The sequence below is a fragment of the Mauremys reevesii genome, linkage group 2, assembly GCF_016161935.1.
Source record: "Mauremys reevesii isolate NIE-2019 linkage group 2, ASM1616193v1, whole genome shotgun sequence".
NCBI classification, from domain to species: domain Eukaryota; kingdom Metazoa; phylum Chordata; order Testudines; family Geoemydidae; genus Mauremys; species Mauremys reevesii.
This window is the reverse complement of record NC_052624.1, coordinates 228,201,231-228,222,702: the sequence shown is the minus strand read 5'-3', so window position 1 is coordinate 228,222,702 and position 21,472 is coordinate 228,201,231. Positions and strand designations below refer to the sequence as shown.

Genomic DNA, 21,472 nt, shown 5'->3' with positions numbered 1-21,472 from the left:
TGCTTTCCCGGAGGAAGGATTGAATCGCGACATTTACCCAGACTTCATCGCAAAATGATTTGTGCCCCACCAGGCACAGGGTCTCAACACAGAATTCACAGAGACAGCCTAGACTCAGTTATTTGTTCGCAAAAATGTATCTTTGCAAGGAATTCACTCGCTGTTTCCCATCTCACAGCTTCCACTGTCTCCAGACCTGCCACAGCATCCACCTCGCAGAGGCTGGCAAAGATTAGGTGGAGAAAGAAAAAGACAAGGGACAAGATAGTCGATGAACGTATGGGCTGCTACCTAGCCAAGGCGGACCAGCAGAGCCAGTGGAGGGAGACCGTCTCTCAGTACCAGCGATCACACAGCGAACGGGAGGAGAGGTGGCGTGAGGAACACAAGCAGGCGACTCAAACGCTGCTTGGACTAGTGAGGGAGCAAACGGACACGCTCCGGCGCCTTGTGGATGTTCTGCAGGACCGCAGGAGGACAGAGCCCCCCTGCAGTGTATCTTCAACCGCCCTCCCCCGCCACAAAGTCACATACCCCCCTCACCCAAAAGAACCAGGAGGAGGGGCGCCCGGGGCCGTCAATACTGTCAGTGCACCCTAGCAGAGTGCTCAAGTACCCAAAAGCTCCCATACCCTACATTTTCAGAAGTCCTTCCCTTCCTGACTCACACAAGTCCCAATCCCAGTCCCATCACCTAACTGTCTACTTAAGTAATAAAAATACTTTGCTGTTAATTAATGTTTCTGATTTTTTTTTTCACAGAAGACTGTGTTTCAATGGGGGGCGGGGAAAAGGGGGTTGTTAATTGCATAGGACAGGCACCTTTCACACGGTACAGACACAGGGGAAGGATCAGCAGCGGGTCACACACACAGTGCAGTCTGTAGGCACCATGGTCGGTATGGGAGGTGGTTTCCAGGTTCTGAGTGGGCGGTGGGGATGTGACTTTGTAGCGGGGGAGGGCGGTTACAGATCTTAGACAGCGGTCCTTGTCCTGGACCGCAGAGTCACGCAGCAGAGGAATCTGTATCCGTCCTCCTCCGCCACAAGGTCACATATCCCCCCGCACACAGAATTCGAAAAAGAGGGATGGCAGGCTCCGTTGAAAGAAGCATTCCGGCACTGCGGACCGCTGTAGGAGCAGGAGCCTGTCATTTCTTGAGTTTACAGGCGGTCTTTACATCAGCGCACACCCTACCCAACACAGTCTGCGTCCCAGTGTCAAGCCTTTAACAAAAAGTCATGAATAAAGACACCTCTCTTAAGTAACAGTGTGACATGTATTTTATTTTTACACGTGTGTTGGAAATGGGGGAAATGGGGTGAACGGGGTATGTAACCGAAGAGGAGAGTCAACAGTAACTGGGTAAAGAAACAGGGGCACGTTCAGCTTCTCTGTAAAAAAACTGACCAGCCACAGGTCACGCTGCTCGCTGATCGCTGGGATTAGAAGAGTTCCTTGTCGCTGTCCCAGGCGCCTATATAGGGCTTCATGAGCAAGTGCATTAGCGGGCAGGCTGGGTCACCTAGGATGACTATAGGCGTCTGCACATCCCCAACAGTTATTTCGTGGTCCGGGAAGAAACTATCTTCCTGCAGGCGTATGCGCAGCCCACAGTTCCTGAGAACACACGCATGACGAACCTTGCCCGGCCACCCGACATTCATGTTGGTAAAACGTCCCCTATGGTCCCCCAGTGCTTGCAGCACCATTGAAAAGTAGCCCAATTGCTCAGCAGCTGACTGTGGAAGAGGTGGACGATAAAGTGCGAGGAGGAGAAAACGGCGATGATAGCAGCGGGCTCCATGCTTGCAGTGATGTGGCGTCCGCGCTATCACTGACCAGAACAGTGCACGAAGAGATTGCCCGCAGGCGCTTTAAGGGAGGGAGGGAGGGATGGCGTGATTGACGGTTCAATGACGACAGTTACCCAAAACCACCCGCGACACATTTCTCCCCCCAGCAGGGATTGGGGGCTCTACCCAGCATTCCAATGGGCAGCGGGGACTGCGGGAACTGTGGGATAGCTTCCCACAGTGCACCGCTTCCAAAGTCGACGCCGGCCCCGTTAATGTGGACTCAGAAATTCGAATTACTGTATTTAGTGTGAATACACAAATTCGACTTCATAAGGTCGAATCCACAAATTCGACTTAAGTAGATTCGAAATAGTCTTGTAGTGTAGACAAGGCCTCAGAAGTGACTGGGGTTGCCTTATCCTTCAGTCAGAGACACAAGGACATTTGGAATGCAGGCATAGTCCCCAGAAGACAGTGCTGGACAAAACAAATTGAACTCAAGTACACTGGGTGCATGAACATAAACAATAGGATACATATAGACAACTACTCGAAGAAAACTAAGTCTTTACAACCTTATGCCCTTTCAAGGGAAGAGCCCAGGGCAAATTATGGTGAGTCTTTTAGTCTCTTGCTAGGTGCTGGGTAAGGTGGCCTGCACGTGGGTTCATCTTTGGAACAGTACTTCTTTCTGCTTTTAGGTGCTGACACAGAGGTATTGGTGGATGAACAAGGCCTTGTACAGGCAACCCTGATTCTGGTATTTCCTAACTTTTCTGTGCTTGACTTTGTAACCTTAATAATGTTCTTTTAAAGCAGCTTGTGTGTAATTTCCTACGTTTTTAAGGAAGCAAACTGAAAAAAAAAAAACAACCCAGATATTCCATCATGTAGAGTTATACTGACATCTACATGGGACATCAACAGGGTTGGAATCTTTAGATCAACTACAAAGACCTCTGCCACTCAAGATAACGGAGTAACTGACGGCAGTAGTAAGCCGTCACATTCTATGTGGACAAGGACTAAAATGGGATTGGACACTTTTACCAGTAGGTTTCATAGGTATCTGCTGACAGAAGAATATTAAGAGACTCTGGAATCTGGGGTTCCATTCTAGGCTCTGGAGGGGAGAGTTCTCTAACGGTCACAGTCTTCTCCCCAAGCATGACTCCTTCTGCCCTATCCCCTCCAACCTGCCATTATCCCAGTCCTGTCTCTTGCCCACCCTTGGCTCCTCATGCCAATCCCATTCTCTTCACCTAGCCAGTCACATTCTCCACTCCTCAGACTTCTCATTCCAATCCCAGTTTCCTTGCCTAGCTAGTCCTTGTCTCACCACTCCAGGCTCCCCATCCCAGTCTCGCTGTCCAACCATTTCAAGTCCTCCCCACCCCTGAATTCTTTGCCACCAGTCTCCTTGCCCAGCCAGTCCCAGTTCCCCTGTCCCAGCTTCTCATCTAATATCTCTCACCCCCATCCTAACCTCCAGTTGCTTCCCACCCACGTTCCCCATTTTCATCTCCTTCCTTTAGCTCCTGCCCACTCTCTGTATCTCCCCCCACCCCACAGCTTCATTATCCAAGTCTTTTTGCACAGCCAGTCCCACTTCTCACCCTGACACCCAGTTCCTCCTCAGATGTCTCTCCTCTTTCCTCACCTCCTTGCACAGTCATCTCTGCCTCCCCATTGGCTCCTCATCCAACCTCGGTCTCCTTACTGATCTACTGGCTCCCAGACATGTACCCCCCAGCTCCCAATCTCCTTGCCCAGCCAGCTGCAGTCCTCTCTAAACTAACTCTCATTCCCTGTTTCCGTCTCTTCCACCTGCCAGCCTCCAATCCCAGTTTCCAGCCTCCAACCCCTTAGGCTCCTTGCACGATTCTACTCTTCCCCCACTCTCCAGCAAGTCCAGTTTTTGTCCCCTCAACATTCAAATTAGACAGCTTCCTCCTCCATGCTGCCTGGGCCCATCAAGGGAATCAATGAGAACATAGGAGAAATAGGCTCAGTCCCAACCCAGAGCATGCCCAGTGTGGGCATAATCTTCTTGTGTATTTAACTGCTAAAAATCTAAGAAGTTTCTACTGAATTGTTCTTCAAAGGGAGACAGATTCTGCAGTCATTGTCGTACACACACACACACTCTACAGTGGGTAGGGTGCAAGCAAAGGATGTGGGAAACCTGGATTCAAGTACCCGCTGTTCCACAGACTTCCTCTGTGACCTTGTGTGACACTGAGACAGAAAGGGTTAAGCAACTAACAGGCTACATGACCCAAATTCAACTTTGACATATTAGAGAAGTACTGTATGTAAATGATAATTAATGCTATTTCTTATAAATAGCTAACAAAACTCTGTTAGATAGACTAGAGCTTTGAAATGCAAACCTGTATTGGCAGGGAATTATAGGTAAATACTAATTGGATTTGTTTACTTATATCTTGTTAGATGTTAACCATGTAGATGGTTCCTGTCTGTTACTATATTCTATTGATTCAGAGATCAAAAGGGAATTGTAACAGTTAGATGGAACTTGGGTGTAACAATATAATTGTCTATATTTCTTTTTGAAGTTTGTAGTAAACTGTCTATGAACTGCTTACTGGATAATTACCTTATGCTGATGAATGCAACTAGTTACCTGTGTATGCATTGGAAATAGGTGGTTTTACTTCAAAGCCACAATACTTCACCCAAGTAATACCTGCGGTCAATAGGCTATCAATAACTTGCCAGAGACCTATAAAAGAACTCTGATCCTGTATCTCAGTTTTCCTTAAGCTTTGTCAAGGAAAATTTAAGTCACAAGACTGAGGTCTGCAGCTTGTCTGGATCACCCTGATATCGGACACTGGACTATAACCTAAGGAACAAATTCTGAAAGAACTTTCTGCAATGCTGAAGCTCACCATCTCTACTATGAAACTGATGTAAGAACTTTATTCGTATCCGTATGTGTAATGAACTTTTAAACAGTACTCGCTCTCTCTCTTCTTTTTTAAGAAATTTTAGTTTAGTTAATAAGAACTGGCTGTAAGTGTGTATTTGGGGAAGATCTGAAATATTCATTGAACTGGTGGATAATGTGTCCGATCCTTTGGGATTGGTAGAACTTTATATATGATGAACAAGATTTTCAGTAATCCTTATCATATTTGATTTGGCTGTCTGGATGGGAGCCCAAGGCTGGATTGCTTAAGGGAACTGTATTTTTTGGCTTCTGGGTAAGCAGTAAGGCATTGTAGAAGCTGTTTTGTTGTTGGTTTGGTGAGTTTATTAGAAATAACCACCATTTTGAGGGATTGTCTGCCCCATTATTTGCAGTTTGCCCAGATTGAGCAATCTGAGGGTGCCCCCCCCACGGAACCCCAGTCACACCTTGGGCAAGTCACTTAACCCCATTTTACAGATGGGCAACTGACACAGAGGCTAAGGCCTGGTCTACACTACGCGTTTAAACCGGTTTTAGGAGCGTTAAATGGATTTAACGCCACACCAGTCCACACTAAGAGGCCCTTTATATCGATATAAAGGGCTCTTTAAACCGGTTTCTGTACTTCTCCCTAACGAGAGGAGTAGCGCTAATATCGGTATTACCATATTGGATTAGGGTTAGTGTGGCCGCAAATCGACGGTATTGGTCTCCGGGCGGTATCCCACAGTGCACCACTGACCGCTCTGGACAGCAATCTGAACTTGGATGCAGTGGCCAGGTAGAGAGGAAAAGCCCCGCGAACTTTTGAATATCATTTCCTGTTTGCCCAGCGTGGAGCTCCGATCAGCACGGGTGGCGATGCAGTCCGAAATCAAAATCCAAAAAGAGCTCCAGCATGGACCGTACAGATGTGATCGCTGTATGGGCAGGCAAATCTGTTCTATCAGAGCTCCGTTACAGAAGACGAAATTCCAAAGCATTTTTAAAAAATCTCCAGACAGAGGCCACAGCAGGGACTCAGCACACTGCTGCATAACAAACGTAACGGAAAGCCAAAGAATCAAATGGACGCTCATGGAGGGAGGGAGGGAGGGGGGACTGAGGACTCAAGCTATCCCACAGTTCCTGCAGTCTCCGAAAAGCATTTGCATTCTTGGCTGAGCTCCCAATGCCTGTAGTGTCAAACACATTGTCCGCAGTTCGTTCAGGGCATAGCTCGTCAATTTACCCCCTCACCCACCTCCAGAAGTAAAAGGGAAAAAAATCCTCTCTTGACTCTTTTAAATGTCACCCTATGTTTACTGAATGCTGCTGATAGACGCGATGCTGCAGCAGTCAACTGCAGCATCCTCGCCCCCCCTCCTTGGTGGCTGATGGTACAATATGGCTGATATCCATCGTCATCATCAGCCTTGTGGCAGATGGTGCAGTACAATAGGACTGGTATCCGTCCTCATCATCAGCCCATGAGTGCTCCTGGCTGGCCTCCGGTGAGGTCGGCTGGGGGCGCCTGGGTAAAAAACTCCTGATCATTCCCAGTAGATGGTACAGAATGGCTAGTAACCATCTTCATCATAGCAACAGGGCGCTGAGCTCCATCAGCCCCCGCCCTTCATGTGTAAAGAAAAGATTCTGTACTGCCTGGACTATCATAGCAGCAGGATGCTGGGCTCCTCTCCCCCACACTGCTTAATGTCCTGTCTGGACTATCATAGCAGCTGGAGGCTGCCTTCCCCTCATTTTATCTCAGTAACAAGTCACTGTTTCTTATTCCTGCATTCTTTATTACTTCATCACACAAATGGGGGGACACTGCAACGGTAGCCCAGGAAGGCTGGGGGAGGAGGGAATCAACTGGTGGGGTTGTTGCAGGGGCACCCCCTGTGAATGGCATGCAGCTCATCATTTCTGCGGGATCTGACACAGAGCGGCTGTGCTCTCTGGTTCTCTGATACACTGGTTCTCTAGTACACTTGCCCCATATTCTAGGCTGGACTGATTCTATTTTTAGGTACCATAAAGGAGGGATTGACTTGGGGAGTCATTCCCATTTTTGTCTTTTGCGCCCCCCGGCCGATCTCAGCCAGGGGCACCTATGACAGCAGCAGATGGTACAGCACAGAAGGACTGGTAACCGTCATCTCATTGCCAATTTACAATGGCATGGTACATGGTACAGAACGGCTGATAACCATCTCTGCTATCATGCAAAAGCAAATGAATGCTTCTGTGTAGCGCTGCTGAATCGCCTCTGTTAGCGGCATCTAGTACACATACGGTGACAGTGACAAAAGGCAAAACAGGCTCCGTGGTTGCCATGCTAATGGCGTCTGCCAGGGCAATCCAGGGGAAAAGGGCGCGAAATGATTGTCTGCCGTTGCTTTCCCAGAGGAAGGAATGACTGACGACATTTACCCAGAACCACCCGTGACAATGATTTTTGCCCCATCAGACACTGGGATCTCAACCCAGAATTCCAAGGGGTGAGAGAGACTGCGGGAACTATGGGATAGCTACGGAATAGCTACCCACAGTGCAACGCTCCAGAAATCGATGCTAGCCTCGGACCGTGGACGCACACCACCGAATTAATGTGCTTAGTGTGGCCGCGTGCACTCGATTTTATACAATCTGTTTTACTAAACCGGTTTATGTAAAATCGGAATAATCCCGTAGTGTAGACGTACCCTAAGAGTACCTACATCTCTCAGGGGTGTTATGAGGCTATTCACATACTGTGGTAACCTGAGCCATACAAGTATGATGGATGAAGAACCAGAGAGAGAGAGAGAAAACACAGTCTCCCCCACTCACCCACCCACCCCCCATATAAAAATGGATTTACCCTCCTGAGAGTGACAAGAGTCAGGGCCAACGCCCCATACACCTTAAAATAAATGGAGATAATATGCCAACGGATAATAAAATACTGACAGTCTCCAGAGGCAACAGCAGGAAAATAAAACGGTGATCAACTAAAAAATTTTCCTGAGATTATTGCCCTCAGTTTTCAGAAGGATTGTCTTTTGTAGCATAATGGGGCCCAATCCTAAGTTTCATTACTGTAATATAAATAAAAATAAATATACTAGTCATATGAACATGAATTTCCCCACCTTTGGCAGTATTTTTTGCTTCCTCACTCCCACAGTCAAAATGGATAATGATATACAAAACACTACATATACATTCACTTGTACTCCATGGTAAAATTTCAAGCAGAATTCACAACTCCACTTATCTGTAGAGTTATCAACATGGGTCTGACATGCTGATAATAGTTTATTGAATGAAGCTGATGTTCACAACGGCTACATTTTTAATCTTTTGGTGTTTGTGGTTTCTAGCAGGACAATGTAAAACTAGCAAGAAGTTATCAAAGGAAAAAAGATAAAAAAAGTAGAGATAGCTTTAAGGACACAAAGTTGGCAATACTGCTCAACAGGGACCTCAACACACTTAGTGAATATTAAAACCCAGCAGGTTTTACACATGGCAGAGGTTACAGAAATTCAAGTGTTGATGTAAAATCATTAGCTATGGCATATTCATAATACTTCAGTGCTATACAGCCTGCCATATTTTAGCAGTCATTAGATTCTTCACCATTAAAAAAAAGGATATATAATGTGATAATATACAAACTCTTAAGTATTATGTCTTTATATATTTATAGTAACTGAACCACTACATCTCTATGTCTTGCTCTTCATACGTAAACATGTGGAAAAGTGTGCAACTGGCAGAGTACTTGAAAACTGACTAGACTGTAAGCTCTTTTGGGCAGAGGCTATCTTTTTGTTCTGTTTGTACAGTGCCTAGCATAATGCGGTCTGGACCATTACTAAGGCTCTTAGGCACTATGATAATACAAATAAGAAATAATATCAATATATTTCTACATTTTCAAATATACTGATTTCAATTACAACGCAGAAAACAAAGTGTACAGTGCGCACTTTATATTTATGTTTATTACAAAAACACTTGCACTGTAAAAAACAAAAGAAATAGTATTTTTCAATTCACCTAACACAATTACTGTAGTGCAATCTCTATCATGAAAGTTGAACTTACAAATGTAGAATTATGTACAAAAAAATAACTGCATTCAAAAAAATAAAACAATGTAAAACTTTAGAGCCTACAAGTCCACTCAGTCCTACTTCAGCCAATTGCTCAGACAAACAAGTTTGGTTACAATTTGCAGGGGATAATGCTGCTCACTTCTTGTTTAAAATGTCACCTGTAAGTGAGAACAGGCATTCACATGGCACTCTTGTAGCCAGCATCGCAAGATATTTCCGTGCCAGATGCGCTAAGAGTCATATGTCCCTTCATGCTTCAAACACCATTCCAAAGGACATGCGTCCATGCTGATGACGGGTTCTGCTCAATAATGACTCAAAGCAGAGTGGACCAACATGTATTCATTTTCCTCATCTGCATCAGAAGGTTGACTTTCCTTTTTGGGGTTTAGGTTCTGTAGTTTCCACATCTGAGTGTTGTTCTTTTAAGACTTCTGAAAGCATGCTCCACACCTCATCCCTCTCAGATTTTGGAAGGCACTTCAGATTCTTAAAGCTAGGGTTGAGTGCTGTAGCTATTTTTAGAAACTCACACTGTACCTTCTTTGCATTTTGTCAAATCTACTGTGAAAGTTTTCTTAAAATGAATATGTGCTGGGCCATCATTCAAGACTGCTATAACATGAAATATATGGCAGAATGCGGGTAAAACAGAACAGGAGACATACAATTCTCTCCCAAGGAGGTAAGTCACAAATGTAATTAACGCATTATTTTTTAACGAGCATCATCAGCATGGAAGGTGGGGAACTAAAGTCAGTGTAAACTAAGAGCTTGTCTGCACGAGCGGGGTGCAAGGTCCTCTGGAATGGGGGCCGAAGCATGAAGGGACATACAAATGTTTAGCATATCTGGCACGTAAATACCGTGCAACACCAGCTACAAAATGCCATGCAAATACCTGTTCTCACTTTCAGGTGACATTGTAAATAAGAGGCAAGCAGCAGTAGTGCCCATAAATGTAAACCAACTTGTTTGTCTTAGTGATTGGCTGAATAAGAAGTAGGACTGAGTGAACTTGTAGGTGCTAAAGTTTTACATTGTTTTGTTTTTTAGTACAGTTACGTAACAAACAAAAAAATCTACATTTGTAAGTTACACTTTCACGATAAAGAGACTGCACTACAGTACTTGTATGAGGTGAATAGAAAAATACCATTTCTCTTGTTTATCATTTTTACAGTGCAAATATTTGTAATAAAAAATAATATAAAGTGAGTTCTGTACACTTTTATTCTGTGTTAGAATAGAAATCAATATATTTGAAAAAGTAGAAAAACATCCAAAAATATTTAATAACTTTCAATTGGTGTTCTATTATTTAGCAGTGCGATTAATCGCAATTAGTGTTTTTAATTGGATTCATTTTTTTCGTTAAATCATGTGAGTTAACTGCAATTAATCGATAGCTCTTCTTAAAAGAAAAATTTGACCATTTCATTACCTACAAATCAATGTACTGGATTACCCAAGGAAAAAGAATCTTGATAATTAAATCATTCAGAAATGTTTATTATAGAATTAGAAGGCTTCACTTTATTTAAAATTGGTGTAAAGGAATATGTTCATATATGAAGTGGATAAAAAGTTTGGCAGGTTTTTTATTGTCAACTGGAAAGTCTATTTTTGCACAACACTGAAAACTTCAGTTTTTTTAATTCATTAGTTATATAAAATATTTACTGAATTTACACCTGCACACCTACCTTGGCTGACCTCCTCTCAACAATAGGAAGAGATAGTCCTTGAGTATATGGATCTACTTCATTTGTTGTCAGATAATTTTTCTGTATAAAGCAAAATGAATAATTCAATACGTTTTGAACTATCTAATTTTACTTGCCAAATACAGCACAGGATCTAGGAATTATACCTTCTGGAATATGACAGGGCAATTTGCTCCACTTTAATAAAAGAGAAATGAAAGGCAACTTTCACTTTTTGGAAATGTAGGATATTTTTGGAATACAAACCAATGAAAGCCAAGAAAACTGCAGGTAAAAGGTTTTATATCTATATTATGTATTAATGATGGCCTGTCAGCCTTAATTTGAATGATCCCAATTTCAATGTTTGCTATAGCTTTTCTGTATTCTTTTGTTTTATAGTTATTTAGAGTTGCTATATGAATTACTGCCTTTCTCATTTAAAAATAGATACTGTTTACATATAACCATTATTAAATCCTTCTATTAAAATACAAGCGAATGAAAGAATTCTCCAAGAAGTTACCTTGTTGATGAGTGGAAAGGTGAAAGAAATTTCACTATCAACAACTAAAGAAAATATGCCCATGCTTCCTATTCCAGCAACGGGAATCTGCTTTATTACTAATATCTATGTATATTTACTAATCTGTATATCAATATTACTAATATCTATACTCTACAGCATACCAAAATGTCAATGTCAGCCCTTCCAATCTTACAACTCTATAGCAAACATACAACTTCAAAAGTGAGTGGCCTCCCTAAGTTGTATGCAGAATAGTTGTCTCTCTAATCTCCTGGGACTGACCCAACTACATGGTGGATGAGGTGATATCTGTAAGTGGACCAACTTCTGCTGGTGAGAGAGAGAAGCTTTCGAGCAACACAGAGCTCTTCAGAAGAAGTTGGTCCAATAAAATATATTATCTCACCCACCTTGTCTGGTCTCCTTTAGCACAGTTACTATGGATTGCCCTAAAATCATCTCCAATGTATCCTCAATTATTTATTTTATAAAACACAACATTTTAAATAAAATATTGTCCACTTGTGTTTCCATGTCTGCTGTCCTATTTCACTAGCATAATTTTCTACTGTTAAAATGTATATACGTTTTGTGCAACCCTAGAGGCAGAAACAGATGAGACAACTTCCATCTGTTCCAGTCTAAATCTGTATCATTATGAATCACACTTGGCAATTACAAGTTAATAGATTTAGCAGGGTTAACTACAGTAGGACCTCAGTTACAAACACCTTGAGAATGGAGGTTGTTCATAACTCTGAAAAAAAAATTGTTTGTTCTTTCAAAAGTTTACAACTAAACATTGACTTAATACAGCTTTGAAACTTTACTATGCAGAAGAAAAATGCTGCTTTTAACCACCTTAATTTTAAATTAAACAAGCACAAAAATTGTTTCCTTACCTTGTCAAAAAAATTGTAACACAATACTAAACTGCATTTATGGGTTGTGGGGGGGTGGGGTGGGGGGGGTTGGGAGTTGTGTGTCTGCTGCTGCTTGATTGCGTACTTCCAGTTGCAAATGAGGTATGCGGGTGACTGTCAGTTCATAACTCTGGTGTTTGTGACTCTGAGGTTCTACTATATGCAAATACCCAGATACTGAAATTGGGCTAGATTAACAGAAAGAATGATGAATGATATTTTTGTCTGGAAAATATTAATGTATTCATTGTACTCCTTACCAATATTTAATTACTGCCAAATTTTACACAGCTCTCATGATAAACTTCCCATTTTTAAAAAGATGCTTAAAGAAAGTCAGAATTGATATGAAAATTTTATTTCCTAGATAAGCATACAGTTTAGAAGTTACCAACCAAAATACTCCAAGAGCTGCTCAGAATCACAGTATCACCTTATTTTGGAGACTAAAATTAGAGATCAAGTCTAATATCCTCCTCCAACTTTTAAAAGTTTAATATGGCTAACATATGTATGACAAAAGAAAATCTTAATATCTAAATGAATCTCAATTAGGAATGGAATTAACAAGCAGTAATTCTTGCAATCAAAATGCTAAATATAAAAGTAAAATCAAATTTGATGTTTATGGATGTTTTGAACAAGAATAAAGCAATTCAATATAAATCAAGATTTTAATTATTAGAATGTTAAATTAAAATTGTATATTAATTTCAAATTAAACCAAGAAAAAAAAACAGTAATTGTTTTACAAAAGCTCACTTAAATTAGAGATTAAAAGGCCAATTGTTACAGTTGCTACTGCTATATGATAATTCTGTTGCATGCCAGTGCGGTTATTTACACTGAACATATTAAACAGTAACAGTAAGTATTTCACACAAAAATATTCTGTAATTTGAATATTTTGAATAATTTGAACACAGAACATATTGCATTTAGTCTTTTAATGCTGCTCTTTATACCATGCCACCCATCACTCCTTTATTTAAGCTTTAATTTAAATTACTTAAAAAGGGACACCACTAAATTAAAAACAAACAACAACAACAACAAAATCACAATTCTGTCTGCACCTACGATAGTTATAAGTAATGATTAAGATGACATGTAATTAAAAAAAATTGTCAACAAATTATTTTCCTCTTTCTTTTCCCCCCTCCAGTTTGTTTAATTTGCGCATTGGCACCAATGTTTGATGCATAGTCAGTTTCACTGTTCCTCTATGTAGTCTGTCAGTTTAACCTCACTGAAGAGGCATCTATAGTACTAAAGAAGCAGGAAGCCCCTGAAAATTAGCTTTTGTTTTTTCTTCACATACTGTACTAGTTGGGGGCTCTTTCAAAAACTTGACTAACTTCAGAAAGTTCCATTAAAAAATTCTTTATGTATGGTGCCTGTCTAATGTAATTGATGAAGACTGGGGAGCATGCTTTGTAGCAAGTCTGTCTACCATAAGAAACAAATGGTTGAGGAGTCAGCATGATATAGCAATGATAGCAAATGCAAAGAAGAAATCAATAAATGTGGTATAATTTTATGAATGGGAAATAATAAGCATAGTACACCTCTACCTCAGTATGACATGAATTTGGATATAACACGTAAAGCAGTGCTCCGGGGGGCAGGGCTGCGCACTCCGGTGGATCAAAGCAAGTTCGATATAACGCGGTTTCACCTATAACACGGTACGATTTTTTGGCTCCCGAGGACAGCGTTATATCGAGGTAGAGGTGTATTTCTTGCAATAAGCAAGCATACAAGTACTGTTAATCACAACAGCAGCACACACAAACTCACACAAAAATCATGATTTTTTAACCCATTTCATTTGTACAAACCTGATTATAACAAAGCAAAAAGCTAATTTGGGCAGGGCAGAAAAAACATATTGTCAGCACCCTACCTTTCTTTTTGCCTGTGAAATACCCTAAAAGTCAGGGAAAAACAGACTATTCATAAAGTGTCTTCCATTAAAACCATTTGATTCTACCAATAAAAAAACAATTAAAAAAAAACTATTTATTCATCTATTTTAAACAAACTGGCAAGCAATGACACTAATCACACACAGCAAAAATTACATTAAATTTATTTTTTTTCATTTAACATTTAAAATCTGATAAATTAAAACCGGATTTAGAATCTCTCTCACACACACACACACGCACACACAAAAGATGAAAACTGTGCCACACTTCTTCCATACAAGTTTGTTTTAAATCATCACAGTGGCATCTCATACACTGCACTAAGCAGAACAGCAACAGTCTTCTTTATAAGTTATATGAGTTATAAGATCAGCCTTCTTTATAAGTTATAAGATGATAATAGTATTAAGCAAATACCTGTTTGGCCTGTTAAACACCCAAGAAGAGTAAAAAAAGATGAGAGCAAACAAAAAATATATACATTTTTAATCAAGTTGTATTATAGTAATTTAAAATCTCAAGACAGCAGGATATATGAAAGTCTAGAACATATAGCCCTTCATAGAGTTAGCATTTTAAACTACCTTTATTCTGGAAGCAGGTCTTTGAAATTGTCACAGCTCAGAATGAATTCTGTCTTCTCAAAAAGTTTTTTCATGGTGGGGGTTTTGTTTTGTTTTTTGTTAAAATCAGAGACTAATTTCAAAGAGGTTTTACCTGAGAAAGATATCGTCTATAATCTTGTCGAAGTTCCTCCTTTAGCTTATGTTTCTTTCTTTCATATTCATCTCCAAGAGGCAAACTCAAGCCATATTCATCTGTAAAGTTTAATGCAATTCTTATTCACCTTCTATTAATACAAAACAGTACAAATAAGAGTTGTGTTACTTGCTGGAAAAGATATTTTTAGCTTTTACCAGGTAACACAAAAGGAAAAAAAAACCTAAATTATTCAAATAGTAATCATGTTAAATTATGAAAGATCAACTGCAAACAATCATGCAGAAAGCATTATGAAAATGTAGTGCCTTTTTTTTCTAATTTTAAAGAGTTTTCCCCCTTTGGTCCCTATATTTCATTGCCTTAGAAGCAAATTTACCACAATCTGAACTCAAAAGCATAGGTTTGCAAACATTTCTAAACAGCAGTATTTTAGATTACCCCATGCAATCACTATAATTGATATTTAATCTTGAAGCAAATCACTTCTCTTTAAGACAAATGTTAGTGTAGAAATAAATAATTTATTACCTGATATTTCACACTGTGCTTGTTATGCAATATCAAATGCTTCAGAGAATGTATTTTTTAACATTCTACTTGTTTAGTATGAAACTCATATATACGATATACACTGGCACAAATACAATTTTGAAGAGACTCATGGCCACAAGAAGCAATGCTGTTTCTTCATTCATCCTTTCTACTCTAAAGTTCTGAATTCTCTCTCACGTCACTTAGACTATTAAATATGCTGTGACAGATTAATATTTAGCCCTGCTTCAAGTCTGCTTTAGGATTTTGAAATTGTTACACACTAATCTGTGTAGGAAATATATTTTAGCATCCTCTGAAATCAAAACTGAGTCTGAGAAATTAGAAAGAAATATCTTTTTGCCTCAAAAGACTAATTATTTCACTTGGCATCTGAAGAAAAATTGAGAGAATGTCACAAAGTTAAACTAACAGGACAAGAAACGGACCTAGAGCCAAATTTTGAAGGCTTAACATTTTTTTTAATCTTCTCAGTCCATATATTTATGTACTGAGATGAATATAATCATTCTCCTGTAAACAAAGCTTTTTATTTTCTTCCCCAGCACTATATAATTTTTTATCCTTTAGTTACAATGGGGATGGGGTGGAAGATTGTTGTAAAGTATTGTTGCCTGTGATAACCTTGAAAGTATTTCGAGTTTAGCATGGTCTAACTGGAGTGAGCAAGTGGACTAGAAGCAAGAAATTTTAAAATTTTACTCCCAGGTCTGTTCCTGATTTACTGTGTGGCTTTAGGCAAATCTTCTGCCTGATTTCCATCACTGCAGTTACTCATAGTGAGAATTAGTTAATGTCTGTATAGTGTGTTGATACATGAAGCACTATGTAAATGTTAAGAATCGCTAATCCTGGAGTCATATTCTCCTGTTTGTACTTTAGATGACTGATAATTCATTTTGTCATTACTATCTTTATAAAGAAAGAAGAAGAAAAAAATGGCATAATGAAAGGATGCACTTGATTGGCTTATGGCAGTTCCAGCTGAGCCAGGTTAGGGCATAACCAATCCAGTCAGAATTTGTGAGCCAATCTGCCATCTGTTAAGTATGGACTCAGAAAGAGAAGAATATCAGAACACATTTTTGTGTTTGTTATTTTCAAACTGGCATTTATAGATTTCAGTTGCTGGCTGACAAGGAGAGCTTCCATCCATAACTGCTGGCTATTAGCAGCCAATCTGGTTCAGTTTTTATAAAAAGGTGGGACAGATTGGCAAGAATAAGGTAAGAGTAAGTGTTTTTTATTTAAAATTTTTTACCTCCACTCTTTATTTTGTTAAAGCTACACTCTTTTTAAAGCTATTCTAACCATAGTTTCCATAGAAACAGCAGCCAACCATCAAGAAATTTCAGCTGCCTGCTGTTGATTTAGATTCCTAGGGAATTTAAGGTTGGATCAACTTTTAAAAAAATAAATAAATAAAAAAGCCAAGGGTATTAGAGTAAAAAAATGAGACCTGGAAATGCCAATTTAAAAATAAAGTCTATGGAATCTGGGCCTAATTCTGTTCTCACTTACAGCAGTAAATCCTCTGAAGCCAATGAAATGTCATTAGTGTAAAACCAGTGAGAAATCATAATCCAGTCTTTTGTCACAAAGTCTAAGGTACTGGGCGGGAAAGTATTTAGAGTTTCATTTTATTTGTTAAATTATCTTTTTGATTATCCATCCAGAAAAACTCTGAAGATAACAATCACAACTGGATAGTAACCTGGGAGTTTACTACTGTTATTAATACACCTCTACCCCAATATAATGCTGTCCTCGAGAGCCAAAAAAAAAAATCTTACTGCGTTATAGGTGAAACCGCGTTATATCGAACTTGCTTTGATCTGCCAGAGTGCGCAGCCCCGCCCCTCCGGAGCGCTGCTTTACCGTGTTACACCCGTGTTATATCGGGTTGCATTATATTGGGGTAAAGGTGTAGTTGTAGTGACGGCCTATGCAGGGGCAGGGTGGACAGATATTCTGAAAAGAATGGTTTTGGATAGGTTTAGAAACTCTTTCTTTTTACAGAGGCTTGGACTATGAGAGGGGCTAGGGGAGCAAAAATACTAAAACTATGTTTCTACTAACTTTGAGTCCTAGCCTTGCTCTTTCACTTCTGTTGGTTTTATGCATATGTTTACTCAATATAGTTTTAAAGGTCTTCTCTGTATGCAGTGGACAACCTTTGAACTAATAAAGGCAATAATTTAAAAAAAAAATGAAATGTCACATCCTCAAGTGTATTTAAATAAAAACTTTTACAAATATATTTTACTACTTTATATGTTATTTTTTAAGTTATTAAAGCATGATTGTACTGAATAACTTCACTTTCCAAGTGACTGACGACACACTGCTAAATGCTCAAAAAAGCAAAGAGGAAAACCCCCACATCTGGCCTCTATTGCAATTTAAAGCAGCCTCAGGACTGTTCTAAATCACATCAACTTATAATGGCCCCACAGGCCATGTATCACCCTCCCGGGACGGGGATGCATAGCCTAGAGCTGATGATGTCAGCTGTATGCTAGCTGGCCTTTAAGGCAGCTTTCAGGTCACTAATCTAGATTATTTAATTTTGTTTAAACAAAGTGAATACATTTGGTTACCAATCTGAGGGACTGTTTACAGTAATAAGGCACTTCAGGTCATGTGGTGTTAGAGCTCACTACTTCTGCGCCTCATAATCTGCATGAGGCATGACAATGGCAATGACACACACTATGTTATAACTTATTCCTTTATGACATCATGGAAATATTTCTGATAAAAGAAAAGATACGAAGTTACACATGCGGTGGCCGATTCCACTAAGCTCTGGAATTATTTCACTTTCATTCTCTGGACCGGAAGCATTTCTGGTCCCCTACGAAGACTCTCCACTTCTTTTTAGTCTTTTTGCTTTTATGATCACCCCTGGAATTATAACCTCCACAGAGAGTGTCCTCACACTAGGTCTTCCCTCTATTCCATCAGAGACCACATACAGGGGCCCAGAGTCCCTGTCATGGCAGAGAAGATTCTCACCACCTCTTTGGATTACTTCTGCTAAAGGATGGACTTTGCCTCAACAATGAATCAGGAGACTGAGTTTCCTTTTAATTGAATTAATGTATGTAACCATCCACTTTAACAAGAGTATGATTATACTATCCATTACAGTACCTGGAAAGTGAGTAATTTGATGTGCATAGTTCAATTTTTTAAATTTTTATTAAAATTTAGTTAATTTTTAATTATCTGTTGGTAGGAGGGGGTTAGGATGAGACAAAACATCACCAAGACACAAAAATGAGTTCCCAATATCACAGTGTATGGCCCAGCTGTTGAACATAAAAAGAAAGATTTTGATCTACACGCAAGTCCAGATCAACTTCATTGTTCTCCATTTTTTAAACCAGAAGTGTTGGCATGATCCTTAGTGGAGTTATTCCAAATTTACTTGGGTATAAGAGAGATCAGAATCTGGCCCAAACAATCTGTTATGCCACATAGAGAGGTGACAATAATATCGTAGGCAGAGTTTAGTTTTAGTCTCACCGTCCACTGAGTTGTATCTTTTTACCGCACTACTTAGACCTCATTCTTTTTCTGACATAAGAAATAGCTATTGTGTAACTGGCATTTTCATGTTGTTACTGTAATAAATCTATACACATTTAGGAATTTCACAGTTATCACTATACTGTACATCATCGTCATTAGCAGCTTTGTGGCAACAAAGGAAATATACTTCAGATGCACCTTTACCAAACACTCAAGACCCTAATACTTAAACAAAATAAAAACTTTACTATCTCTTATCAATACAATGCCCTCAGACAGTTGAACGCTTCCTAATCTATCCAGTGGATACATGTCTTTGTCAGCAAAGAATCCTGTGGCACCTTATAGACTAACTGCTGCTTCTACAGAACCAGACTAACACGGCTACCCCTCTGATACATGTCTTTGTCAGTTCATTACAGCACATTAACAACTGATATTACTGATATATCTAGTGAAACTGAAGGGGCCTCATCACAGTCATGGGTGGGGGAAGGAAGAGTAAAATAATTAGTCCACCAGTACTATTTCTCTATATTTTATGTTTCTACAGTTAAATCAATAAAACACTAATGACTATAGTAAACTAACTTACTGATCAACAATGAAAGTGGCAAAAAAATCTGAGGCACATACTTATTCATGTGTTGTCTTCTACCCAAGTTTACCCTTGACTTCTGGTGACAAGCAACTCTTAATTGTCATTTTATGTCATTCCTAGTGATGTCATTCATATAGAGTAACATTAATGACAATAATACATAGTCCTCTGTTTTAAAATGTAGGCATATTTTAAAATGCAGGCAAGATATTATATTTGTTTTTAACCTCTCTTTTAACACTGTAATTAATGTAAAGTCAACACATGATTAAACAGACCATACTTTTATGTACAACCACTCCTGCATGAAATTCTGGCCCTACTGAAATCAAAGGGAGTTTTGCCATTGACTTCAATGGGGCCAGGATTTCACATTTTATTTTTCGAAATTATCATTCAATAAAGCACACTTCTGGAGTCATCACAATTTGCTTGATGGTTATTTTTTTCAGTGCTGAAATTGTCACAGTACCTATAAGAAATTAAATGTAAATAGTTTATTCACTAGTTAACATTACAATCAAGAGCTGGGGAGAGACTTGTACATTGAACACAGTCCTTCCTCATCTCTACTTTTTCTGTATGTGTTATATCTCACTTGTCTGTCATGTCTATTATTTAGATTATAAATTATTCAGAGCAAGTGTTTCCTGTTAAGCTTCTAGTACACCTGTGGGCATTACAAAAGCACTTATCTTCTGAACACAGGAGTGCAAGGAGAGTAATGCTCTTGCATCTACAAAGCACTTTAAAAACATCAATCCTCACAACACCTTTGAGATGAAGGTAAGTATCCCTAGCCTTATTTTATGGATTGGAAAACTGAGAGAGAGAGAGAGGATAAGTGATTTCCAAAGCCACAAAATAGAGTTGATGCTACAGCCAAGATTAGAAATCCCATGTATTATATGAATGTGTATTTGAAATATACACCATTATTTTTCAATACTAATATAGGTTTCATTTAGAGAACTTAACTTACCTTTAGAAATTAACAAGACTAGTTTATCTGGCTACATCTGGCACCACCTCCTTTAGCATCAGCTTGACAGATACCTATGCCCTGATGCCACCACTGCATGTTAGACTGTGGGGGCCCTAAGGGGTAGAACTACTTCCACATGGATCTCCTCCCAAGTTCATAACCCCCCCACTTTTAAAAATCCCTTTATCGAGGTGGTTTGGGTACTATATTCCATAAAGTTTTAATTGTTTACCCATTTATCATTGCAGCTATTAATTATTTCTGCAACACCATGACATGGGGCACTTTAGAAATATTATTTCATTTTGAAACTAAAAATATCCTTGTGGCTTTTTGGTCTTATCAAGTCCTCACATTCTTTAAAAACACAGAGAAGAAATATCCATTGACTGCAGTGCCATCTGCTGTTATAGCTGACGTTATTAACATGCATCACTGAATAAGAACTTTTGCAGTTTACTCTCTCTATTTTAAAGAAGCGATTTTACATGTGATTTTACAGAGGGTATGTCTACACTACGGGATTATTCCGATTTTACATAAACCGGTTTTGTAAAACAGATTGTATAAAGTTGAGTGCACGCGGCCACACTAAGCACATTAATTCAGCGGTGTGCGTCCATGTACCGAGGCTAGCATCAATTTCCGGAGCGTTGCACTGTGGTTAGCTATCCCGTAGCTATCCCATAGTTCCCGCAGTCTCCCCCGCCCATTGGAATTCTGGGTTGAGATCCCAATGCAAAAACAGTGTCACGGGTGATTCTGGGCAAATGTCGTCACTCAATCCTTCCTCCATGAAAGCAACGGCAGACAATCATTTCGCGCCCTTTTTCCCTGGATTGCCCTGGCAGACGCCATAGCATGGGAACCATGGAGCCCGTTTTGCCTTGTCACTGTCACCGTATGTGTACTGGATGCTGCTGACAGATGCGGTACTGCAGTGCTACACAGCAGCATTCATTTGCCTTTGCAAGGTAGCAGAGACGGTTACCATCCCTATTGCACCGTCTGCCATTGTAAATTGGCGATGAAATGACGGTTACCAGTTGTTTTGTACCGTCTGCTGCTGTCATGGGTGCTCCTGGCTGGCCTCGCTGAGGTCAGCCAGGGGAGCATGGACAAAAATGGGAATGACTCCCCGGGTCATTCCCTTCTT

At 39.8% G+C, this 21,472-nt stretch overlaps 1 protein-coding gene across 9 annotated transcripts in view; it reads right to left on the bottom strand.

Annotated features, from left to right (window-relative positions):
• The window catches only part of CSPP1 (centrosome and spindle pole associated protein 1), a 161,200-nt gene that overhangs the window by 121,447 nt on the left and 18,281 nt on the right, over positions 1-21,472 (bottom strand). For 7 of the 9 annotated variants that reach the window (XR_005593609.1, XR_005593608.1, XM_039522308.1 and 4 more), the window contains 2 exons: positions 14,636-14,736; positions 10,536-10,616 (listed from right to left, as the gene is read on the bottom strand). Coding sequence is in view for 7 of the 9 variants with exons in the window: in XM_039522308.1 (XP_039378242.1) it covers positions 10,536-10,616; positions 14,636-14,736 (182 nt within the window). In the remaining 2 variants the exon portion in view is untranslated. Of the gene's footprint in view, positions 1-10,535; positions 10,617-14,635; positions 14,737-19,325; positions 19,393-21,472 lie in introns of those variants that run through there. The other 2 variants (XM_039522314.1, XM_039522311.1) reach the window with 2 other exon arrangements.